General features: G+C 44.0%; 1 protein-coding gene across 1 annotated transcript in view; it reads left to right on the top strand.

Moving 5' to 3' along the window:
- RB1 (RB transcriptional corepressor 1) overlaps positions 1–23,796 on the top strand; it is a 328,442-nt gene that overhangs the window by 12,967 nt on the left and 291,679 nt on the right. Inside the window, exons 4-9 of the mRNA XM_082244844.1 lie at positions 1,712–1,846; positions 6,075–6,113; positions 7,428–7,495; positions 11,198–11,308; positions 11,762–11,910; positions 16,548–16,625. Coding sequence (XP_082100970.1) covers positions 1,712–1,846; positions 6,075–6,113; positions 7,428–7,495; positions 11,198–11,308; positions 11,762–11,910; positions 16,548–16,625 — 580 coding nt within the window. The remainder of the gene's footprint in view (positions 1–1,711; positions 1,847–6,074; positions 6,114–7,427; positions 7,496–11,197; positions 11,309–11,761; positions 11,911–16,547; positions 16,626–23,796) is intronic.

Genomic DNA, 23,796 nt, shown 5'->3' on the forward strand with positions numbered 1-23,796 from the left:
AGTGAGTTTGGGGTGGAGGAACTTAACTGGCCTGCACAGTCCTGACCTCAACCCGATGGAAAACCTTTGGGATGAATTAGAGCGCAGACTGCGAGCCGGGCCTTCTTGTCCACATTATTGCCAAACCTCACAAATGCGCTTCTGATAATATGGTCAAACATTCCCTAAGATACACTCCTAAACTTTGTGGACAGCCTTCCTAGAAGAGTTGAAGCTGTTATAGCTGCAAAGGGTGGGCCAACTCCATATTGAACCCTACGGAGTAAGACTGGGATGCCCTTAAAGTGTGTGTGTGTGTGTGTGTGTGTAAGGCAGGCAGGCGTCCCAATACTTTTGGTAATACAGTGTATGTTCACTCTTTCCCGTGAGTAGGCACTGCTGTGTCAGAGATCCCAGAACATTCCTAACTACAGAGGTGCTGAGAGGATGAGTTTCAGGAGGCAGAGTCAGTACACAAATTAGCTTGCAGGCAGCAAGGTAAAAAATGGTGGAAGTAAAAAGCAACCCCGTGGGAGCCCTACAGTTAGGAGCGCTAAACTTCACAAATCCCTTTGGTGTAAATACGAGGCTGACCTAATGTAGTTTAGCCTTTTAAGAAAAGTCCCCAGTGTTAATTAGGATGACCAATAATAAACCTACGATAATCCAGTCGACAAAATAAAGAATGTAAAAGTGTAGACAATACAGCAATGGATGAGTGAGTGGCCCAAAACAAATTATTTGTGACTACCCTAATTAAATGTGTGATACAATCAGATGACCAGGAGAGGGTGCTTCATTTGTAGTGGTAACAAGAGAAAAGGAAATGGGTGCAAACATTCCATTGGGTAATATTAGATAAAATACCAAAATCATATGAATTTATTAAATTAATAAATCTTTTGCACTCTCATGGGTAAATCTGGGCAGGCTGGTCAAGGTAACCAAGGTCCGAATGGGTGACCAGCAACTATTGGTCTAGGATGGCAGACCTACATCCCAGCCTAGTGGGATGGAACAAGGCGCCAGGTAATGCTGTGATGGAACCTCTAGGCTTGTCCGTAACCAGGGAGTGTGGCAGCAGCGTGTGGGATGTCACCGAAGGAGCATGTGCAGTCGGCAATCTACTACCTACCATTTGCTATCTATTTATTGGGTAGTTGATTTCTGACTGTGCATGCTCCCTGGGTGATGTCAGATGGTGACGCCTGCCCTGATTTTACCCTTTATTTATTAGATTGCGCAGTTGATTTGTTTAATAAATATATATGGTTTTATCTAATAGTACACTATGGAGTGTTTGCGCCTGTTTCCTTTTCACTTGTCACCATGACATATGTACGGAAGTCCTTAGAAATCGAACGTACGCAGCATAGGAGAAGCTGCAGTGCAAAGTATGCAGGGAATATAGCAAGTTGTGGATAGATATGGCCAGCATATATGCAGTCTATGATGTATGCTGTGACCATTGAGCTACTTCAATTACAAGTCCTCACTAAGCTCTTTAACTTTACACATTGTGGTGTAATTCATCATTACAATTTTAAAGCAACAGTTCCCTTAAAATCAGCTCCTCCCTCCCTGCAGTAATTTGAAAGTCTTCCAGACTCTTGATAAGGTTAATATTGTGTTTTATCAAATTATAGAGTTTTATTAATGCAGATATGTTTTTCTTTTTTTTTTTTTTTATCCTTTTTTATTCATTTTATTTATTTTTTCTTTCCCCCCACAGTGTCAGTAAATGTTTTAGCCTTCTAAGGCAAATGGATGTCAACATGGATAATCTGAGTACCAAAGTTGACAGTGCTGTAATGAAGCTGAAAAAAAAGTATGAAACAATGTGTCATTTGTATCAGAAATTTCAAAGGTAATTAATCTCTAAGGCTCCGTTCACATGTAGGCGTTTTGGGGCGTTTTTGGGGCGTTTTTCTGCTCTAGGATCAGCTCTCAAAACGCCCAACAAGACAAATCCTATTCATTTCAATGGCCCCTGTTCACATCTGAGCGTTTTGAAGCTGTATACAAAACGCCCAACGCTCAAAAAAGTACATGAGCTTCTTTTTGGGCAGATTACAGGCGTTTTCCATTGATCTCTATTGAATCTAAAAACGCCTGCACAAAAATCGCGGTAAAATCGCGGTAAAATCGCGGTAAAAAACGCGCGAAAAACGCTACGCTCAGGTGTGAATGTAGCCTAAAGAAAATTGTGTACATATGAGGTAGACAGTCTAGCTGCATGTAAAAAGCGTTTGTAAGATTTTACTCTATTTAATGCAAAAAGTAAGATATCCCTATGTATTGATAGGGGTATAAACAACCCCGTCCTGCATTTTAACTTGCCACAAAGTCATTGTACTTAAAATGAGCCTTATTTTATACGCCACCCTGTTGGCAATCCGTTTTGGTCTGGATTAAGTTCACCTTTTGTAACATATTTACACCCATATTCAGGGTTTAACATGTTACAAATGTGCTCGCCCCGCACACCCCTCCCGTACATCCCTTGTTTTGTCAGTGAGCGGGGAATCTTCTTCACCTCCCCCCCACATTCACTGCCACAATCTAAAGAAAATGTGCATGACCTCATCATTCAGCGGCCTGTAAATGAATGGACAACAACTACCAACAGCCTTTGTGGCTGTCGGCCTGTAGTTCTCAATGAACTACCATGGCACTGAGCGCTCTGTAAGTTGATTCTTCCTGACGGTGTAAACTGGCTGTGCAATGTATAGGCAGACAACTTGCGCTGACAGTCTATAGGAGACCTGTATGGCACCAGCAATCTGCTGCCGGCTGGTGCAATGCTTTCCAGGCTCCTAAAACACAAAATAGTAAATGCACATTTTCTTTATTTTACCTGCATTTTATTATTTTTTGTTGGAAGATGAGCTTCTCCTTTAAGTTCACCTGTTTAAATAAAGACATTATGGAAATTGTCTGCTGCCACAAGTATCTGGTTAAACTGACTGTTAGTGACCTCTTGTGGTAAACCTTCCTCACAGCAGTTCTATTTTTCTGCATCTGAATAAAGCTTTCTGGGCAATAAGTTCAGGGCTTTTCACCCAAGTAAATGGCCTGTTAACATGCATCCCGATAGACTGGGGTTGGTTCTAGAACAGTCTGGAGAGAAAAGAACCCCTGGCAAGTTATTATGTTTCAGCATAGCCCACGGCTCCCACTGCATTGCTTCCTATACTCTGGCCCTATTATTGCTTACCTGGATGGCATCCTTTACTACTGTGCAACATTGTACTTCGCATTGAATGTTGTAAAAAAATAAATTTTAACTTAATGTTAGGTGGGCTTTGTACGCTCACTGGCCACTTTATTAGGTACACCTGTTCAATTGCTTGGTAACACAAATTGCTAATTAGCCAATCACATGGCGACAACTCATCATGGCATCAGAATGTGGAAGAAAAGAGATTTAACCTTCCTAACGGTATTCCCGAGCGTGACTCAGGGTTAGATTTTAGAGCCAAAAGCGGTAACCCCGAGCCACACTCGGGGTACCGCTAGGAAGATCGCTGGATCCTGGTAGAGGTTTTACTTACCTTTTCTCCGGGATCCAGCGAAGAATGCGGGCGGTATGCGGCGGCGGAGCTTCCTCCCGATCGTCTGCGAGCCCCGGCTTCCGTCTCCGGCGACGTGACGTGGAAGGGTGGAAGCGGCGGCAAATTCAAATGTAAAACACACCAAACACACTGATACCATTCAAAATAAAAAAAAAAATCACATTACATTGCCCCCCAGTGCCCTTTCCTGCAGTTTTACTGTACTTTTTATGTATATATATACGTAATTCTTGTGAATAAGCAGCCCAAATTAACTGTATACATATATTATATATATATATATATATATATATATATATATATATATATATATATATATATATATATATATATATATAATGTATACAGTTGGTTTGGGCTGCTCATTCACAAGAATTCCATGCAAAATAATGGTACCGCTTTCAGCACCTAAAATCCTAAAGAATCATACTGCCAGGGAGGTTAAGTGACTTTGAACATGGCATGGTTGTTGGTGCCATACAGGCTGGTCTGAGTATTTCAAACTGCTGATCTACTGAGATTCTCACACACAAGAATGGTCCAAAAAAAAGGAAAATATCTAGTGAGCATCAGTTGTGTGGAGGAAAATGCCCTTTTGATGTCGGAGGATAGTGGGGAGACTGGTTTGAGATGATAGATAGGCAACAGTAACTACTCCTTACAACCAAGGTATGCCGAATACAATCTCTGAATGCACAACACATTGAACCTTGAAGCAAATGGGCTACAGCAGCAGAAGACCACCCCAGGTGCAGTCCTGTCCGCTAAGAACAGGAAACTGAGGCTTCAGTTCGCACAGGCTCACTAAAATTGGCCAAAAGTAGATAGGGAAAAACGTTGCCTGGTCTTATGAGTCTCGATTTCAGCTTTGACATTCAGATGGTATGGTCGAAATTTGGCATAAACCACATCAAAGCATGGATCCATCCTGCCTTGTATCAATGGTTCAGGGTGGTGATGTAAGGGTGTTGGGGATATTTTCTTGGCACATTTTGGGCACCTTGGTATCAATTGAGCATAATTTAAATGCCACGGCCTACCGGAGTATTGTTGCTGACCATGTCCATCCCTTTATGACTACAGTGTACCCATCTTCTGATGGCTCCTTCCAGCAGGATAATGTACCATGTCACAAAGATCAAACCAGAGCACCTTTGGGATGCAGTGAAATGGGAGAGTCGCATCATGGATGTGCAGCCGACAAATCTGCAGCAACTGCGTGATGCTATCATGTCAATATGGACCAAAATCTCTGAGGAATGTTTCCAACACCTTGTTCAGGCTATGCCACAAAGAATGTAGGCATTTCTGAAGGCAGAAAGGGGGTCCAACCCGGTACTAGCAAGGTGTACCTAATAAAGTGGCCAATGAGTATATAACAGACCCTATTATCTAAACCTGAAGCTTTTTCTTATTTACACTTAACAGCTGCATTTTATTATAGTGATGCAAAGGTTTCAAGTTTAAGATTTGTGTGCATGTAGCAGTACACTTGCTCTGTAGAAAGCTCAATATCAGTACAGGGAAGGTTTTTACTGTGGGAATGCGCAATTAGCCTTCCATTTTGGTTCTTGTTTTTAAAGCAGTATTAAACCCAAAAGCAAACATTTGTTATAATGCAGCTTACTATTTCTTAGATGTGATTGCTCTGTTTTCCTTATTTAGGCTTTCTTTCTTTTTCATCTGTTGATCCAGTCAGCCTTGAAGAATGTTTCAGTTCGAGATGAAACAAGCCCTTTAACACATAGAGGGATGCTTACAATGATCAGCTCATATTTAAATGAAACCTTTATTTCAATAAGAAAAAACATTTTGCAGTGACTGCAAAAAGTATTAGCTGGAGTTTGGCTTTAACTTATTAGTGTATTTAAATCTGCTAGTACATCTAACACTCCCCTCCTCCCAGACTGACAATGCTGCTGTAAAAAGATGCCACTGTGTTCATTCATCCAAGGGGGGGGGCACTCTAATACAGGAGGTGTGTTAGTGGCCATATAACCAGGTGGGAAAAAAAGTCTAAAGCCTAGTACACACAAGCGAAATGTAGGGCTGTATCGGACATTTAATTGTGTGTGTGTGTGTGTGTGTGTGTGTGTGTGTGTGTACTGCAGCTGATCAGACCGAAGCCGGCCATTCGGGCTGATGATGGGGCATTACCAAAAAAGGTCTGTTGACTCGCTCCCGCTCAGCGCTGACCAGAGTTTTCTGACGGGGACGACAACACACAGTAGAACAGCAGGGGAAATCGCTGTACTGACATCGCATGGTTAGTACAGCGGCTCTTCCTGAGCTGTCAGTTGTGTGTTTTTTTTTTTCTACTAATATGTAACTGGCTTAAGAAAAGAAAACTGATGCAGCCACCACATCTAATTGGTAATCTGCAATATGACATGTTTGGGTTTAATACTGCTTTCATTTTTTTTCTGTATAGAAAGGTCTGTATGTCTTTAATTTTTTATTTGTATGCTTTACTCAGTTTGTATGTTAATTTGCTGATAATTTAAATTTTGTTTCTTTCAGTACATTTAATGACATATTCTTGAACCAGCCAAATGCAGAGTAAGTTCTTTTTAGATTTTTAAAATCTTGCTTCCCCTCAGTCACAATGAAAAAATATTTTTGTCCTCTACACAAATATGACAACTTGTAGACAAATCACAATTGTAATGTAAATTAAGTTTAACATTTTAACTTGACATATTTCACTGTCCAGTACGCTTGTGTTCAATTCACTTTGAAGACCGCAATAGGTGTGTGTGTGTGTGTGTGTGTGTGTAATGTATGTGTGTGTGTGTGTGTATATATATATATATATATATATATATATATATATATATATAAAATAGTCTCTGTCTCTGTGTCTGTCTCTCTCTTTGTGTCTCTCTCTTTCTGTCTGTCTCTTTGTGTCTCTCTCTTTCTGTCTGTCTCTTTGTGTCTCTCTCCAGCCGAGCAGCTTTTAGAGGCAGTTTGAGGGTCGGCACTCCTGCCGCTTGCCAATATTTTTCAGGCTTACCGACGAGCCAGGAAACAATTGACGGTTTGTGCGACAGGTAACAGAGGTGAGGAGAGACCAGATTGTTTCTCCCTACCTCTATGATTCAGGAGGACCGCAGTAACGTCATGACATAATTTCCTCTCTAGGGCAGAAATAAACTTTTTTTCTTTTAGACTCTAAATCTCTCCATAAAGAGGACTTGTCATCCCTTATTTCCATTACAAGGGATGTTTACATTTCTTGTAGTAGGAATAAAAGTGATAAAAATAAATGAAAGCACTCCCATCCCTATGTGGGGGAGAAAAGATATACCTGTGCTCAAATCCCAATAGCTTGTGCATGTATTTAAACTATCAGGTGCTAAAGGGGTGTGACAACATATTAACACTATAAAACTCGCGTGCAAAAGCGAACGCATATGTAAGTCGTGCACACGCATATGTAAACAGTGTTTGCACCACACATGTGAGGTGTCGCATCGTTAAAATGAGAGCAATGATTCTAGCACTTGACCTCTTAACTCTAAACTGGAAACCTTTTAAAAATGGTTAAAGTGATGTCTGTCACTGCGTTTGAAAAACTACTGTGCAAATATTGTGTAACATAAGAAAATGCAATGATCTACAGTTTATTCTCTACGGTCTGCTAAAAATAAAAAAAAATGTATATATAATCTATAATGTGTGTGTGTGTGTGTTTGGGGGTTCTAAGTCATTTTCCAGCAAAAAAATAAAGTTGTTGGTCCTTAAGTGGTTAAAATGCTTTCATTTTATATATTTTTGCTTTGGTGAGCGATTTTAGAAGTTACCTCCTTTTTTTTTATGGTAGGATAGTGTAGAGATTGTACTAATTTAAATCCTGTATTTATTGGCACACAGGAATGCTGCTGACTCTAGATATGAGGCCATTCTTGAGGGCTCTTGGACAACATATCTTTTGGCTAAAGGTAGAAATTCTTAAACCTTGTACGTTGTGTAGGGTATTTCTGACCAATTTGTTTACCCAAGAGGGCATATAAACTTTTGGTACAAATGTTGCTTTGTAATCATTTATGGAATCCATGGCACCTGTACAGATTATCTGTTGGAAGTTATTAGCTAAAGGCTGTACACATGAAATGTTATACATTTCCTTGAAAAAGTGTTCATAACCCTTGAAATTTTCCACATGTTGTCATTATAGAACCAAAAAACGTAAATGTTTTTTATTGGGATTTTATGTGTAGACCAACACAAAGTGGCACATAAGTGGAAGAAAAATGATAAATGGTTTTCAAAATGTTTTACAAATAAAGTATCTGAAAAGTGTGGTGTGCATTTGTATTCAACCCCCTTTACTGTGATACCCCTAAATAAAATCTGGTGGTAGTAAATGAAGTCCACCTGTGTGTAATTTTCATCTCCAGTATAAATACAGCTCTTTTGTGAGGCCCTCAAAGGTTTGTTAGAGAACCTTAGTGACCAAACAGCATCGTGAAGGCCAAGGAACACACCAGACAGGTCAGGGATAAAGTTGTGGAGAAGTTTAAAGCAGGGCTAGGTTATAAAAAAAGTATCCCAAGGTTTGAACATCTCACAGATCACTGTTCTATCCATCATCCGAAAAGGGAAAGAGTATGGCACAACTGCTAACCTACCAAGACATGGCAGTCCACCTAAACTGACTGGCCGGGCAAGGAGAGCATTAATCAGAGAAGTAGCCAAGAGACCCATGGTAACTCTGGAGGAGCTGCAGAGATCCACAGCTCTGGTGGGAGAATCTGTCCACAGGACAACTATTATTAGTGCATTCCACAAATCTGGTCTTTGTGGAAGACGCAGCAAACATGTGGAAGAAGGTGCTTGTGACGGTACGCTAGTCAGATGATACCAAAACTGAAGTTTTTGGCCTAAAAGTAAAACGCTGTGTGTGGTTGAAAAAGTACACTGCACATCAGCCTGAACACACCATCTCCACTGTGAAACATGGTGGTGGCAGCATCATGTTGTGGGGATGCTTTTCTTCAGCAGGGACAGGGAAGCTGGTCATTTAACGGAAAGTGGCCAAATACAGGGCTATCTTAGAAGAAAACCTGTTTGAGTCTGCAAAGACTTGAGACTGGGGCGGAGGTTCACCTTCCAGCAGGACAATGACCCTAAACATACAGCCAGAGCTACAATGGAATGGTTTAGTCCAGGGCTTGACAAATTTGTCTGAAATCTAGAAGCCAGCTAAAAAAGTTAGGAGCCAGTTTTTTTTTAAACTAACAACCAAGCTTTATTTAAAAAAAAAAAAAAAAAAAACCTGATACTAAATTTTACACATAAATACGACTAGAACCCCACTCTTCTCTATAGGGCAATCGGATGGAAACAGACCGTCTGTCTTTTTCCATCCGATGCCATCTGATCCACGGGATGGATAGAAAATAGAACCACCATCCGTCTGTTTTTGGTGGACAGGATCAGATGGCAGCAGATTACAGCTCCATAGAGGAGACTGAAGGGTACGATCAGGTCTGCCTGAGAAACTGACAGGCGGACCTGATCAGACAGTCTATGTGAAAGGGGCCTTCGGCTGTGTGGCTGTGGCATGGCAGGAAAAAAAAAATATATATATATATTTTTCAATAATTTAAAAAAAAAAAGAATTATTATTTTTAATAATAATAACCACACTCCCTGTCCACTTACCTTTAAGCAAAGGTAAGTGGACAGGGAGATGAAGCCTGCAAAAACTTCCATCTTATCTCCTCTTGGGAAGGAGATGGACAGGCATTGAGAACAGGCAGTGGAAACAGTCTTTAGTGACTGCTTGTGAAACTCCCGGCCACCATAAGAGGGCGCCAGTTCCCCGTTGGAAGCCGCTCTCATCTCTCAGAAGGCCGAAAAGCCGGGGCCTCAATTTTTGGACGGTGCAGTAGTCCGTGCACTCGGGGAGGAGCTGGGGGGGGGGGCGCAAAAGGGACAGCACACCTCCTGCAGGGCACCCCAGACGCCAGGTCGCTAATTCTAGTCGACAATGCGACCTGGCGCCCGGAGTTTGTCGAGCCCTGGTTTAGTCAAAGCATATGTATGTGTTAGAATGGCCTGATCAAAGTCCAGACCTAAATCCAATTGAGAAGCCGTAGTAAGACTTGAATATTGCTGTTCACAGATGCTCTCCATCCAATCTGTAAGAGCTTGAGCTAATTTGCAAATAATAATGTCACTCTCTTAGATGTGCAAAGCTGGTAGAGGCATACCCAAAAAGACTTGCAGCTGTATTTGCAGCGAAAGGTGGTTCAACAAAGTCTTGACTTGGGGGGCTGAATACAAATGCACACCACACTTTTCAGATATTTATTTGTAAAAAGTTTTGAAAACCATTTATCCTTTTCCTTCAACTTCACAATTATGTGCCACTTTGTGTTGGTCTATCACATAAAATCCATTTACGTTTTTGGTTGTTCCATGACAAAATGTGGAAACTTTTGAGGGGTGTGAATACTTTTTCAAGGCCTTGTACCTATAAAATCCGTTTTCCACCATGCCACAATTTTATTATTGGTTTATTTAGAAGGTCTTATTAAAGTCAGAGGAATTTTTGACTTGCCTTTTAAATTCCATATCTTAAAGTACATCACAGGACACATGCCACCCTCCCTAAACTCTTTGTTACTCTGCATTGCTTGCTACAAAACTGAGGGTTCATGGAGTGGGGTAGGGTTGTAGGGCAGGTGCCTCAATGGGCGTGCCCTTAAAAGCTTGCCAGTGCCCAATCATCTGATTGCTTGTATCCTTTACAGTATGCTAATATATAGACTTTATAAGCAAGTCAAAATCCCTCTGTTTTATTTCATTATCTTTAGGTGGCCCAGGCAGACCAATCCAAGCTAATGGTCACAAAGATCAGGTTCCACCCTATGCTATGAAGAAGCACTCCTATTAGATCTGTAAATGCTTCTTTGGCTTTTCATCATCAAACAACTGTTATACAGTATTTCAAAGCTGTGCCTGGTCTTCCAGGTGACATGCTTTCTAAGTTCTATGAGGGTTCTATCAGGTGGACTTTCCTGTCTCATGCGATGCCTGCTTCAAATAGAAGGTCCTTCAGGCGGCAATCTGAGCTCCCAGGCAGTCCCCGGTTTTCTGTAGTTTTCGTGGACCGTTACCATTTTTTTTTTTTTTTTTGCTGTGTTACCCAATTCTTACTTTTCACCTTCTACTAAATGTATCCTCAACTGGCCCTGAGCAGAAGATGGGTTCAGTTGCAAATGACTGTCACTAAGAACTGTGCAGTTTGAGCTGTTATGTAAAGCATAACGAGCCTAATGGACCAAAAGATTGCACTTTAGGATTTCACTTCAATACAGTTGTCTTTCTTATTGGTATTGGAAAAGCCTGTTTTCCTGATCATTGGAAGACACTGCTGACTCCCTTGCTAATGTCCTTACTTCTAAACAGTGACTCCAGAGCAATGAAGCCAGAGCATTCTAGTTACTTGGCAACTAGCATCTTCAGAATTTCACCTGCAGTACTGATTACCAAATTTGTATGTTATTTGTTAAACATGGCTGACTTGTTCAAAATGTAAAAACATTTAGGCTTTGTTTTTTGTTCCCTTTTTTTTTTTTTTTTAACAAATTATTATTTGAGTATGTATATAATTTATTTATTTTTTTTTCCAGGAAAAGTTTTACAGATGGATGATGACCTTATAATCTCGTTCCAGTTGTTGCTGTGTGTCTTGGAATATTTTGTCAAGCGGTCTCCATCTGATATTTTAAAAGAACCGTATAGTATGTCATAACCTAAAATTGTTGGTGCATTTCCTATCGTGAGTTTATCAAAAATGCTGAGTAGTAGAGCTTGATGGGGTTACTGCTCCCTGTGGGAAATATAAGGGGAAAGCTAAGTCTACATCATTTTGTTACCTTTTCATTGCAACAATGGAAAAAACATTTCTATTCAATATACCATGTATTGATCTGATCCTGTGTGCACTAGTAAGGTGAACATTTTCCTGTCTGATATTTTGTGCCTGTGTATGGCTTCCTTTTACATATGCTACATTAATGCCACGCATATAGATTATCAGTGTGTCTAACACATGATTTGATAAAGGATGAGGTTTTTTGGCATTTATAATTATTTGAAAGTGGTTGTTTTCAGGTGGTACAGGGTTAATTAATATATTTTAAGTTTTCACATTGGTAAATGTTCTAAATAATTTTACCACTGTTTGTACGCAGAGAGCTCTGTGAGTGGACTTTCTGTGAATGGACCAACCCGAACTTCCCGACGTGGTCAGAGCAGAAACACTCGTACGTCACGGCAGTCTGAAACAGACACCAGAATCATAGAGGCTCTTTGTAAGGCTAACGAATGTCCTGTTGATGAGGTAATCCTTTCCTTGTTTTTAGTTTGTTCTTGGCAGAGGAAGTATAAACAGTTCTCTCCTAAAATATAAATGGTTAGAGACAAGTATTTGTTCTCTCCAGCAGTACATTAGCCTAGAAAATGGCAATTGCTGTACCACAGTTTGCCTTCTCGGAAATCATGTGTTTCCTAGGGCTGGTGGTTTCTGAGATCATAACTGAATCAGCTGGCATTAACCAGTTATTATCCAGATGAATTGCATAGTAGGGTGAAATAAAAGTTAAAGTGGTTGTAAAAGATCCAAGGTTTTATTACCTTCATGCATTCTATGCATGAAGGTAAAAAACCTTCTCTGTGCAGCCCCCCCGCCCCCCTCAATACTTACCTGAGCCCCATCACGATCCAGTGATGTGCATGAGAGCCTCGGCTCTTCAGGGCCTCTCCCTCCTCATTGGCTGAAAAAGCAGTGGAAGCCATTGGCTGCGGTCAATTACAGCCAGTGAGCCAATGGGGGCTCTATGTGAGTGAATGGACACGAAGAGCAGCAGCTGAGGAGCGACCTTGCCTGGGTGCCCCTATTGCAGGCAGCTTGCTCTGGGGGCGCTTGGCAGTAGGAAGGGGCCAGGGGTGCCGGCGGGGGACCCGAGAGGAGGCAGGTTGGGGCTGCTCTGTGCAAAACCACTGCACAGAGGAGGTAAGTACATAACATGTTTGTGTGTTTTTTTTTTTTTTTTTTAGTTGTCTTTTAATATCACGTTAACAAGCAAATGGAGTGTTCTTATATAGAGTACACACAAGGATAAAAGTGCTCTCAAGGGAGAGCATAGTTACTGATGGTGCATTATACTGTACATCACAATGCACTTGTAAATCACCAATTGCTGTTACATTTATGTAATGCATATCTTTTCAAATATGCAGTAGCGTTGAACAGCTAAATTCCTAACATGATTGGCCTGATGGCAAGTGAGTGCACGAACTACCTTTTTTTTCTAATTACATTTTTTTTTAAATTGTATATTTGCATGTTAACTGTTTGGGGGAGTCTCCATTGTTTAGTAACTATACTGTACAGGTGGTCCCTGGGTTACAAACAAGATAGGGTCTGTAGGTTTGTTCTTAAGTCGAATTTGTTTGTAGGTCGGAACAGGTATATTATTTAAAGAGGTTGTTAACCCCTTTTTGTTTAAATTTACCTATAGGTGCTATAAATATCTCCTAAAGTTGGACCGTTTAGGAGATATTTACAGTGCATGCAGCCGATGACGTCATTGGCTCATGCGCTCTGAAGTAACGGCCACCCGTGCCGTTCCTTCAGATACCAGTGCCGGGAAAATGTAATCGCATGACCGGAGGATGAGATCCAGGAAGCAGGACGGCCAGACATGTCGGCCGTCCTGTCGGCACAGAGGGGGCTTCGTTTTTAGGGAAGTACTTCACAATGAGCTAGTATGCGATGCATACTAGCTCATTATGCCCTTGTCTTAACGGGTTTTTTTTTTTTTTTTTCACATTTTTTACAGCTGTGTCTTGTTCACTGACGGACACAGCTGCATGTCTGTCTTCTAGACCATTGGGCTTATGCTGCTCTCTCTTCAGGAGTAGGACTAGGTGGAAACAATTTGGCTACGCCCCTGAGGCAGTCCCAGGGGGTATACCATCACTTCCTGCTATAGGACTTCAGTTTTTTCTGCCTAGTCAGGAGTGAGGACTTGGCTCTCTGCTGGGTTTACGGTCCTGACATTTTTTTCCTTTTTAAATGTAATTTCTTTCTTTTTTCTTTATTATTTTTGTTCCTGTGTGAACTACAGTCAACAGCTGGACTGGGTGATGCACTGGATACCCTAGATACTTATGGTCTTCCTAGTCTGGCCTGACACAACTATTAGCTCCGTGCTAGGTTGGCCGCGACATAGCCCCACTGGGCGGAGGCTGGCCGGCGAGTGAAAAACCTTGCGAGGTTGCATAGCCCTGGTCACAACAGCAGTCACGATCAGTCGTACCGTACCTTGGGCTGCAGCACCCCCCTTCCAAGATGTTGCGGTGGACTGCTAGGAGTGGTGTCCTGGGGATGTGAGGCCCCCATTCTGTGTCTTCCCTCCCCTTACGTTTTCCCCCCTCCTTCCTAGCGGGGTTCCCCTGTGTCAGTCGCCCTCACCTGCCCCGTCTCCCCCCTTAGTCTTCTTTTGGGGGGCATGGGTGTGTTTTCGGTTGGAGGGGGGGGGGACTTCACTGGTGTTGGGCCGGAGAATGGTGTGTTTGTGTCGCTGTTGGCCCCCCTTTGGGGGTGCTTGTACCTTTTGGTGCTGTTGGGGGGTGGCCCCTGGGGAGTTTTATCCGGGTGGATGCCTATTTCCCTGGGGCCCAGTTGGGTCCAGCAACTGGCGCCACCATTTTGCCGTGGATGCTGTTTTCTGGCTTTGGCGGCCATGTTTGTGTAGTCGAGCGGTCATGTCTTTTGGTTTCCCATTGAAAAGAGATGCCGGCATTTTCTTGTAGTCTGAGTGCAGTGATGTGCTGCAGGGGCCTCTAGTGTCAATGCTGGCGCTTCCTCTTCCTCTTTAATCGTAGTGTGGTAGGCAGTTTGGCGCTCTCCAGCTCTGGGGTGGTGAGTTCTAGTGGGTATACGAACCTTTCTCTGCTATATACAGTGCTGCGGGTGCGCGGATTCTTGTGGTGCTCCAGCTGTGTGCAGGGGGGGTTATTTAAAAAAAAAAAAAAAAAGAAAACTTTTTTTCTTTTTGTGCATGGCGTGGCTCCGATTTAACCGATTAACCATGGAGCCTCTGGAGCATGTATCGCCACTTGACCCACTCCTTAAAGCTGCGGGACCCTCTGGGTCTCAGTTTGCCCTGGCGGCCATGACGGCAGCCCTGCAGTCACTTGTATCTAAGGTAGTTATGGCCCGGCAAAGGCTGCCTAGCAAGAAGTGCCCTCCGCCTGTATTCACCTGTATCCTCTGTCTCCTCAGAGTCTGAAGTGGGTTTGGCCACTGTTGACGAGAGTCAGCCCACTGGGTCTGCATCCATGCACGCTGAGTGCTCTAATAGTGAGGATAAATCCTCCTGCTCCGCAGCCCCCAAAAGGCGCTGGTGGAGGCTTTAATTGTGTCAGTGCGGGAAACCTTAAAGTTGGAGGACTCAGCTGATACTGAGTCGGCAACACCGGAGCGGTTTGGCACCCGCAAATTTTCCAAGGTGACAAAGGTGTTCCCCATTCCTGCCTATTTTGACGAGATTGTCACTAGTCAGTGGGGTTCCCTGAAATGCATGGTTGGAATACCTAAGCATTTCGCTAGGAGACCACCATCGGTGGACTCTCAGGTTTTCAAGTTAAATGAGGCCACACTTTTGCTGATGGAGGATTCTGCTTCCTTTAAGGATCCTGTGAACAAGAGAGCTGAGGCTCTGGTCCGTTACTTTTTCGTTCCCTGCAAAATTGTTTCCGCCTAGTCCTACTCCTGAAGAGAGAGCAGCATAAGTCCAATGGTCCAGAAGATATGGAGCTGTGTCCGTCAGTGAACCTCAGAGAAAATGTTTTTACGGTAAGAGAAAAATACAGGTTTTTTTTTTTTGGCTAGCATAGTGAAGGGTTAACACCCCTGTAACATTTGTTTTGCTGTCTGTGCCCCTGTTAAGAAGATTTTCCCTCCCCCTGGGAGGGGTTCAGGGACAGAGGAGGATTTCACCTAAAACAGGAATCCACACACAAGGAAAAATCCTATTTGACTGTAAGCTTTGTTCCTTGTGCTGATATTTCTGTTTTTAATTGTAACTACATAGCTTTAATGTTACGCTGTGTAGATGATTTTCCTTACTCTATTTGACTATATAGGAAGAGTGATCTTTAATATCTGACTATTTTAAAGTGTGTGTATTTTCTCTTTTGTTCACTGATGGTCCAGAAGATATGGAGCTGGGTCTGTCAGTGAACCTCAGAGAAAATGCTTTTACGGTAAGAGAAAAATACAGATTTTTTTTTTTGGCTAGCATAGTGAAGGGTTAACACCCCTGTAACATTTGTTTTGCTATCTGTGCCCCTGTTCAAGGCATCTTTTTTATTATTATTTCAGAGTAAAAGTGATCTGAAAGTGACTCTATCAGATGATCACAATAGATGATAATTTTAAAATACAAGAACCTTGTGGCCTATGTTTGCTAACTCTCAGCTTGTTTTCTGGATGCCCCTAGATCCAGAGGCTGACACTTGACATAAAGCTTTGAGTTCTCCCCAACTTTAAAATCTTGCTCAACTTGAAACCTAGATCAGTTGACACTCAATCTGTCTGTGTGTCTCTAATGCCCCGTACACACGTGCAGATTATCTGAAGACTTTTGTCTTCAGATTTACCTTTTCTATGTAGTGCAAGGGCCTGCCGGATTGCATACAAATTGAAAGTGTTTAGGTTTGACCTCATATTATATGGTTTTGGTAAGTCTGCAGACAAAAGTCTTCAGATAATCTGCACGTGTGTACGGGGCATTACACTCGGTCTCTCATGCTATGACATAAAATAACAAAATTACTTCATTTTACAGAAAGTCAACAAACTTCTTTTTTATCTTCTAGAAATATTTTTCAGCGTTTCTACCTATGTTTGGATTAGTAGGACATTTTTTGTATGAATGTAATATTAATGAAATGTATTCCATTTCTTAGGTGAAAAATGTTTATTTCTCTAGTTTTGTTGACTTTCTGGATTCTACTGGAATTTCTTCCATGGATGGTCTCCCAAAGGTATCTTGCTAACCTGTAGTATTTGTAGTTATGCAGTTGAACTGAATAAACTTGACATAATTTGCTTCCTCCCTTTTTAGATTTTGGTATTCATTTTTTTTTTTTTTTAACCACTTCCTGTCGGGCCACTGCACTTAAACTGCTGAGCGGGAGCAGTGTTCTTCTGAGAGGAAGTACTGATATATTCTCCAGGAAGCATACTTACCAGGCTGTCGTGATTGCCCTGGTATTATGTGATCGCTGTGATTGGTCCAGTAGTAAACAATGGCTTTCATTCATGATGCCATTGCTTACTACTGTGATTTCTGTGATTGGTCACAGTGATCACATGGTAGATATGCTGGGGTGCTTCTCCTATACTGCTTATGCCATATTCAATGCAAGATAAAACAAGTGTTTTGATTCTGTTAGGCATACTTGATAGCTTTAAAAAATGTCTATCAGTGATGCATTTTTGTGGGCTTTACTATAACCATTTCTATACAATTCCATGCTGGAAAGCAGTCAAAAGCTATCTAACTGGAAAGCAACTGAAGAGAAGGGTTCTCCTAACTGGAACAGGCAACGCAAACAGAAACTAAAACAAAGTGACAGCTAGAAGTTTCTTTACCTAGAACAGTATAAAGCTACAGTATTATCTCAATACTGTAAGCTTCCCTTTGTGCAGTTGTGCTTTGTAATCTGCAGTGTAGGGGCAACAACCCTAGATTTACATGGTGTGAGATGCAGGATATTTCTGCTCCCACCTGTTTGTGGCCTAACTTTCTTTTATATGCTAAAGGTAATATAAATCGGTGACCCCTTGCCAGTGCTCTTTTAACCATGCTTCTTCACCAACTCAAATATAGTCATGGACTACAATACACCTCCTCCAAATATCTGTGCTCTTAAACAGTGTTCACACCCAAAAGGATATATACTGTCCTTAAATTGTTGACCACCTTAAGTGAATAAGCGGGTCTGCACTGTTTTTTTTTTTTTTTTTCACTGCTTCTCCTTTTAAGCCAGCTTTCTGGTTTCTCCTCACCTCCAAACCGTTAGATTTGCTGCAAATTTTTTTTCTTTTTCCCAGTACCATACAAGCCAACCAAATTGTGCACTCACATTTTAAAACTTTTTTAGCACGGAAGTATAACAATTCGTTACCTACAATACAATATTCGGTACAATACAAGATGGCCCAGCTGATCTCCCTCTTTCCTGGTGGGCGTTACACAGACATAGGCAGATATGACTTAACATAGAGAACAATTCCCAATGTGTATCATCTATCATGTTCCTTGTGCTGATTTTTCTGTTTTTAATTGTAACTACATAGCTTTAATGTTACGCTTTGTAGATGATTTTCCTTACTCTATTTGACTATATAGGAAGGGTGATCTTTAATATCTGACTATTTTAAAGTGTGTGTATTTTCTCTTTTGTTCACTGACAGACACAGCTTCAAGTCTTCAGACCATTGGGCTTATGTTCTTGCTCTCTAGGAGTAGGTCTAGGCGGAAACCCTTTTGGTTACATCCCTGGGGCAGTCCCAGAGGGTATACTTCCAGTTCTTTCTGCAAGTTGAGGAGCAAGGACCTGGCTCTCTGCTGGGATCCGCGGTCCTGGCATTTTTTCCTATCTAAATGTAATTTTTTACTTTTTTCTTTTATTATTTTTGTTCCTCTGGTAACTAAAATCAACTGTTCCTGTGAGAACTACAATCAACAGCTGGACTGAGCGACGCTCTGGATATTCTAGATCCTCGCGGACTACCCAGTCTGGCCTGTGAGCACAACCCAACTACTAGCTCTGCGCTAAGTTGGCCACGACATAGTCCCACTGGACCGGGACTGACCGGCGAGTGAAACACCTCACGAGGTCGCATAGCACTGGTCACGACAGCAGTCATGACCAGAGTCGCAGCGTACCTCAGGCCGCAGCACCTCTATTCCAAGATGGTGCGGTGGACTGCTAGAAGTGGCGCCTGCCTGGTGACCATGGTATGGTGAGTAGTGTCCCTCCTCCTTTTCTGCAAAATTGTTGGGGTGGTTGCAGACCCCTCCCCGGGGATGTTAGGCCCCCTTTTCTTGTGCTTCCCCCTCCTCCTTGCGGGGTTCACTCTGGAGTAGAGTCAACATCCTTCTGATCTGGCAGGTCAGTTGATTCAAGGGTTACAGTATATTTGTCATGCATCCCTGGATGCAGCCCCCCTGGCCGGCAAGGTTTCTGTGACGGTGGTGATTCTTCTCCCCATGATCTGGTTGAAGTACTGGTCAGCTGACCGCACTTCTAAAAAGGTGCTGACTGATCTTCCTTTTGTAGGTGACCGTTTTGGTTCGGTGCACCTATGGAAGAGATCATTAAGGGCCTTATGGTAGGCAAGAGTACTTTGCTTCCACAGGCTGCTAAGGGCAAGGAACCTTGCCGTAAGAGGGTTCCCTTCTTTTCGGTTCACAAGCATCCCTTTTGGTCGGCTCGAGATCCACCTGTAACTTTACAGGAGGCTCCAAGAGACCCTGGAATGGTAAGTCCAAAGCGGACACATCTGTTTCCGCAGACAAGCCTTCCCCAGCTTGAAGGGGTACCCTCACCTGCATTCCTGCATCTGGGGTGGGGGAACGTCTTCGTCTTTTTCCGTGGACCTTGCTCATTCAGGACAAATGGGTCCACAAACTGATTCGGTTTGGTTACAAGATTGAGTTTCTGTCCTTGCCTCTGGCAAGGTTCTTTCCTCCCAACTTACGCCTGTCTCCAGAGCGGCTACAGGGCCTCTACGGAGCAGTGCAGGACCTGTTAGCACAAGGAGTTCCACCCGAGTCTCAACTCCAGTTCCACCCGAGTCTCAACATTTTCAAGGTTTTTATTCCAATCTGTTTACAGTTCCCAGGAAGGAAGGCAAGATACGTCCGATCTTGGATCTCAAGGCTCTGAACCACTTTGTGCGAGTTCAGAGATTTTGGATGGAGTCCGTCTGCACAGAAGTAGCTTTCTTTCATCAAGGAGATCTGATGGCTTCTATCGATCTCAAGGACGCTTACCTTCATATACCAATATGCCGGGCATCAGCGTTTTCTTGGTTTTGCCGTGGGCGAGGAGCACTTTTCAATTCGTGGCGTAACCCTTTACTCACCTCAGCTGCTCGAGTGTTCACAAAGGTTTTGGCCCCAGTGTTGGCCTTGTTACGGCAGAAGGGGATCATGTTACTGGGTTATCTGGACGATCTGCTTCTGTGTGCAGAGTCTTCTTCGGCTCTAGAAGCCAACTTGGAGGTTATGGTGCGAACTGTGCAGGAATTTGAGTGGACACTGAGTTTTCAGAAATCGGCTGGATTCAGCATCAGCCCAGGTGTTTCTTCCACAGACAAAACTACTGAAGCTACAGGAGGCTGTTCGGCTCCTGTTGTCCAGCCATCGATCGTCTCTCAGGACCTGCATGCAAGTACTGGGTCTGATGGTCTCCACCTTCGAGGCGGTTCCGTTTGCGCTGTTCCACGCCAGACTTTTGCACAGGGAGATTCTGATCAAATGGAACAAGGATCCGCTGTCATTGGACAATTGCGAGGGTGTCTCTCCTATGGTGGCTTCACTCCCTGACCCTATGTCTGGAAAAATCCTTTCTATACCACTATATTGGATTGTAATCCCCATGGATGCCAGTCTGTCCGGATGGGGAGGTGTCTTGGGAGTGTGTTCGGCCCCACCTCCTGGAAACTCGGGCTATCAGACATGGTTTGTCTCAGTGGATGGATCGTCTGCAGGGGCGCCCTGTGCAGGAAACAATCTGACAATGTTACGGCTGTGGCATAGGTCAATCATCAAGGGGGCGCGAAGAGTGCCCCGGCAGCCCGGGAAGTGGCTGGTATCTTGAGGGGGGCAGAACAATATGTTCCGGCCCACTCTGCTGTGCACATTCTGGGGGTGGAGTCTTGGCAGGCAGACTTTGGGTTCGGGAGAATGGTCTCTTCACCCGGAGGTATTTCATCAACTGCGTCTTCAGTGGGGGACCCCCCTATGTGGGCCTGCTGACTTCCCATCTCAACAGGAAGGTGCAGAGGTTGTGCCAAGGTCTCAGGTGCCTCTGGCGGACGTCACAGATGCTCTGGTGGCCCCCTGAAGTCAGTATCGTCTGATTTACGCTTTTCCTCCAGTTCAACTTCTGTCGAGACTGCTACGCAGAATCAAGGTAGGAGGAATTCGTCATTCTGCTGGCACCAGACTGGCCTCGCCAGTCCTGGTACACAGGCCTGGTAAGGATGGTAGCAAACGTCCCTTGGAAACTTCCTCTCAGGGAAGATCTTCTGTCTCAGGGACCAATCTTCCATCCTGCTTTACGGTTGCTGGCTTTAACGGCGTGGCTATTGAAAGCCAGGTGCTGAAAGACAGAGGGCTGTCGAAATCGGTGATTCCTACGCTGTTAAAGGCTAGGAAATCTACTTCTAGGAAGGTTTATCATCGAGTTTGGAAGGTGTACATTACTTGGTGTGAGTCCCGGGGAGTTTCTCCTGCTCCTTTTCTGTGTCTCGCCTGTTGGAGTTTCTACAATTGGGTGTAGACCAACGTTTAGCTCTGGGCACCATCAAGGGCCAGATTTCCACCTTATTTTTTTCCAAAGGCCATTGGTGGCAAAGTCCTTGGTTCACACTTTTGTGCAGGGAGTTCGCCATTTTGCTTCTCTGGTGCGATCCCTGATGCCTTCGTGGGATCTCAATTTGGTTCTGTTGGTGCTTCAAAGGCCTCTCTGAAAATATTTGAGAAATTCCTCTACTCACTTTGTCGCAGAAGGTGGCTTTTTTAGTAGCTATTACTTTCGCGTGTCGGAGTTGGCTGCGTTGTCCTGACAGTCACCTTATTTGGTGATTCCTAGGGGCTAAGTGGTGTTGCAACCCTGTCAGACGTTCCTTCCTAAGGTTGTCTCGGGATTTCATTTGAATGAGGACATTATGCTACCGTCCTTATGTCCTAAGCCTATACATCCCAAAGAAATTGGCTTGCATTCCTTGGATGTGGTAAGAGCGATTCGGGTTTACCTGGTGGTGACTGAACCAATTAGGAAATCCGATTTCTTTGTTCTTACGGATGGACCTCATAAGGGGCAGGCCGCATCTACTGCGACCATCTCCAAGTGGATCAGGCAGACGGTGGTGCAGGCCTACTCCATTAAGGGTCAGGTTCCTCCTTTCCTTGTTAAAGCGCACTCTACGAGGGTGCTTAGTGCCTCCTGGGCCTTCCTTCGTCAGGCGTCAGTGGTTCAGGTGTTCAAGGCGGCTACGTGGTCGTCTGTACACACATTCACAAAATGTTATAAGGTGGATATACTTGCATCTTTGGATGCGGCGTTTGGCAGCAAAGTTTTGCAGGCTGCAGTTGCAGAGGCTTCTGCTTCTTGAGGGTAAAAGCTTTTCCTGGTGGTGAGCTCCAGTTGTTCCTAAGTTGTGCTCCTATTGTTACCTGGCTGGCTATGTTTAGCCTTGTTGGGAATTATACATATTGCTGTGTTTTTTCCCACCTCTCATGTTGACCCTGCTTTGGGACATCACAGTGGTCTGAAGATTTGAAGCTGTATCTGTCAGTGAACGAAAGAAAACTGGATTTCTCTTACGTCCTCCGACAGTCGCCGCCTCTTCATATTCGTCACTATGGGGTTATTGACCTTTGCTCCGTAGGAGTAGCTAGGCAACAGAATATGTTAATATCAAAGCTTTTAGCATACCCCACCCCTAGGGGGTGGTCCCCTCAGTCAATACCCTCCTGCTTCCTGCATTCCTACCTCAGTTTCAATTGTCTAGCTCAGGAGTTAGCAGGCTTATCCTGTGCTGGGATTTCAGTCTCAGCCTCTATTCTCTCTTTGATTTTATTTCAAGTGTTTTCTCTTCTTTACTTAGCTGTTATTTTTCAGCACTAGTTTAGTTTCTTCGGATGAAGATGATCGTGCGGAGCTGGGTCTCGGACTGGCCTCCCTGGTTATCCGGGGTTCAGGGCCAGTGGCTTCCCAGCCTGCCATCGAGCATTCAGCTCAGGTTTCCCTGGCATGTATGAACGACCCATCCCTGTTCGCTGCAGGGATGCTGCGGTGAGGTGGCTACCTCACCGAACGCCATTTACGGTTTCGCACCGCAGTCCCACTGCGTCCTGGCTGCGACTCTCCCTGTCCTTAGTGCAGCGGTTTGATCGCTTGTGCGGGCTCCCCACGCCATCCGGATGGTAAGTGTATTCTGTGTGGGGACCTGTCTGTTTTGGGTGTCAGTCTGGGACTGTGGGACCCTGCATGTCTGTGTAAAAACGTTGAGCTCCCTGTCAGTAATAGCTGCCTTTCTGTGGGCTGAAGAGGGGGGGGGGGGCTCTCCTGCTCTGCTCTGTGTAACAGGCTGAGTTTTCTGTGAGACATGCTGTGTGTGACATGCTTGTGCAACATTTTTGGGCATACTGTGCGGCGACCGCTGCTGCGGTCCGCCATTTTTTTTACAGCGAGCTATGGTGGCTGGTCCTGTGTGGAAAGAGCGGCGTTTTTGGCGCCAAGCGCCGCCATTTTGGCGGCGATCGCTCAGGCCTCATGTCAGCGCTGTTCTGTATCTGCCTATGGAGCCTCAGCCAGCGGCCATGTTTGTGTAGCCTTACATAGGCTTCATAGGGGCGGTCAGTCTTGCATCACTTCCTTTTCCTCTGGGACAGCGATCGGTGCAGCAGCCTGTGTGATCTCTCCAGGTTTTACCTTTCCATATTCCTGTATTCCTTGCCTAGTATTCCTATCCCTGTGGGGGTCAGTGTATTCAGTGAGTGCGGTGGGCTATGCTTGCCGCGATCTTAAAGGGGCAGTACTCCTTTTTTTCTTAAGTCTACTGGGGCATGGATTCTCAGGAAAGCAAGTTTCCCCCCACCTTGGTAGGGGGCCAAGGGGCTGCTGCTTCCCCCGAGGGGGCTGATCTGGCTACTATTGTGGCTAACTTAGCTGCTCAGGTGCAGATGCTGGTGGCTGATCGATCCACAAAAAGGCCCAGAGTGTCAATTTCCTCTGATTCAGAGGGCGATGGGGATGCTATGGCTGGAGTGCCCTTCTCAGGGTCTCGCTCATCTCTAGACCTTGCGGGGTCTGAAGGGGAGGCTGAGGTGGAAGGGGTTGATGTTTCTCCCCCTGGTTCGTCTGAAGAGCTTGCACTCATGGATGAGTTGGTTGCTTCTATCAAGCAAACACT

The sequence above is a fragment of the Pelophylax lessonae genome (assembly GCF_965119305.1).
Source record: "Pelophylax lessonae genome assembly, chromosome: 2".
Taxonomy (NCBI): domain Eukaryota; kingdom Metazoa; phylum Chordata; class Amphibia; order Anura; family Ranidae; genus Pelophylax; species Pelophylax lessonae.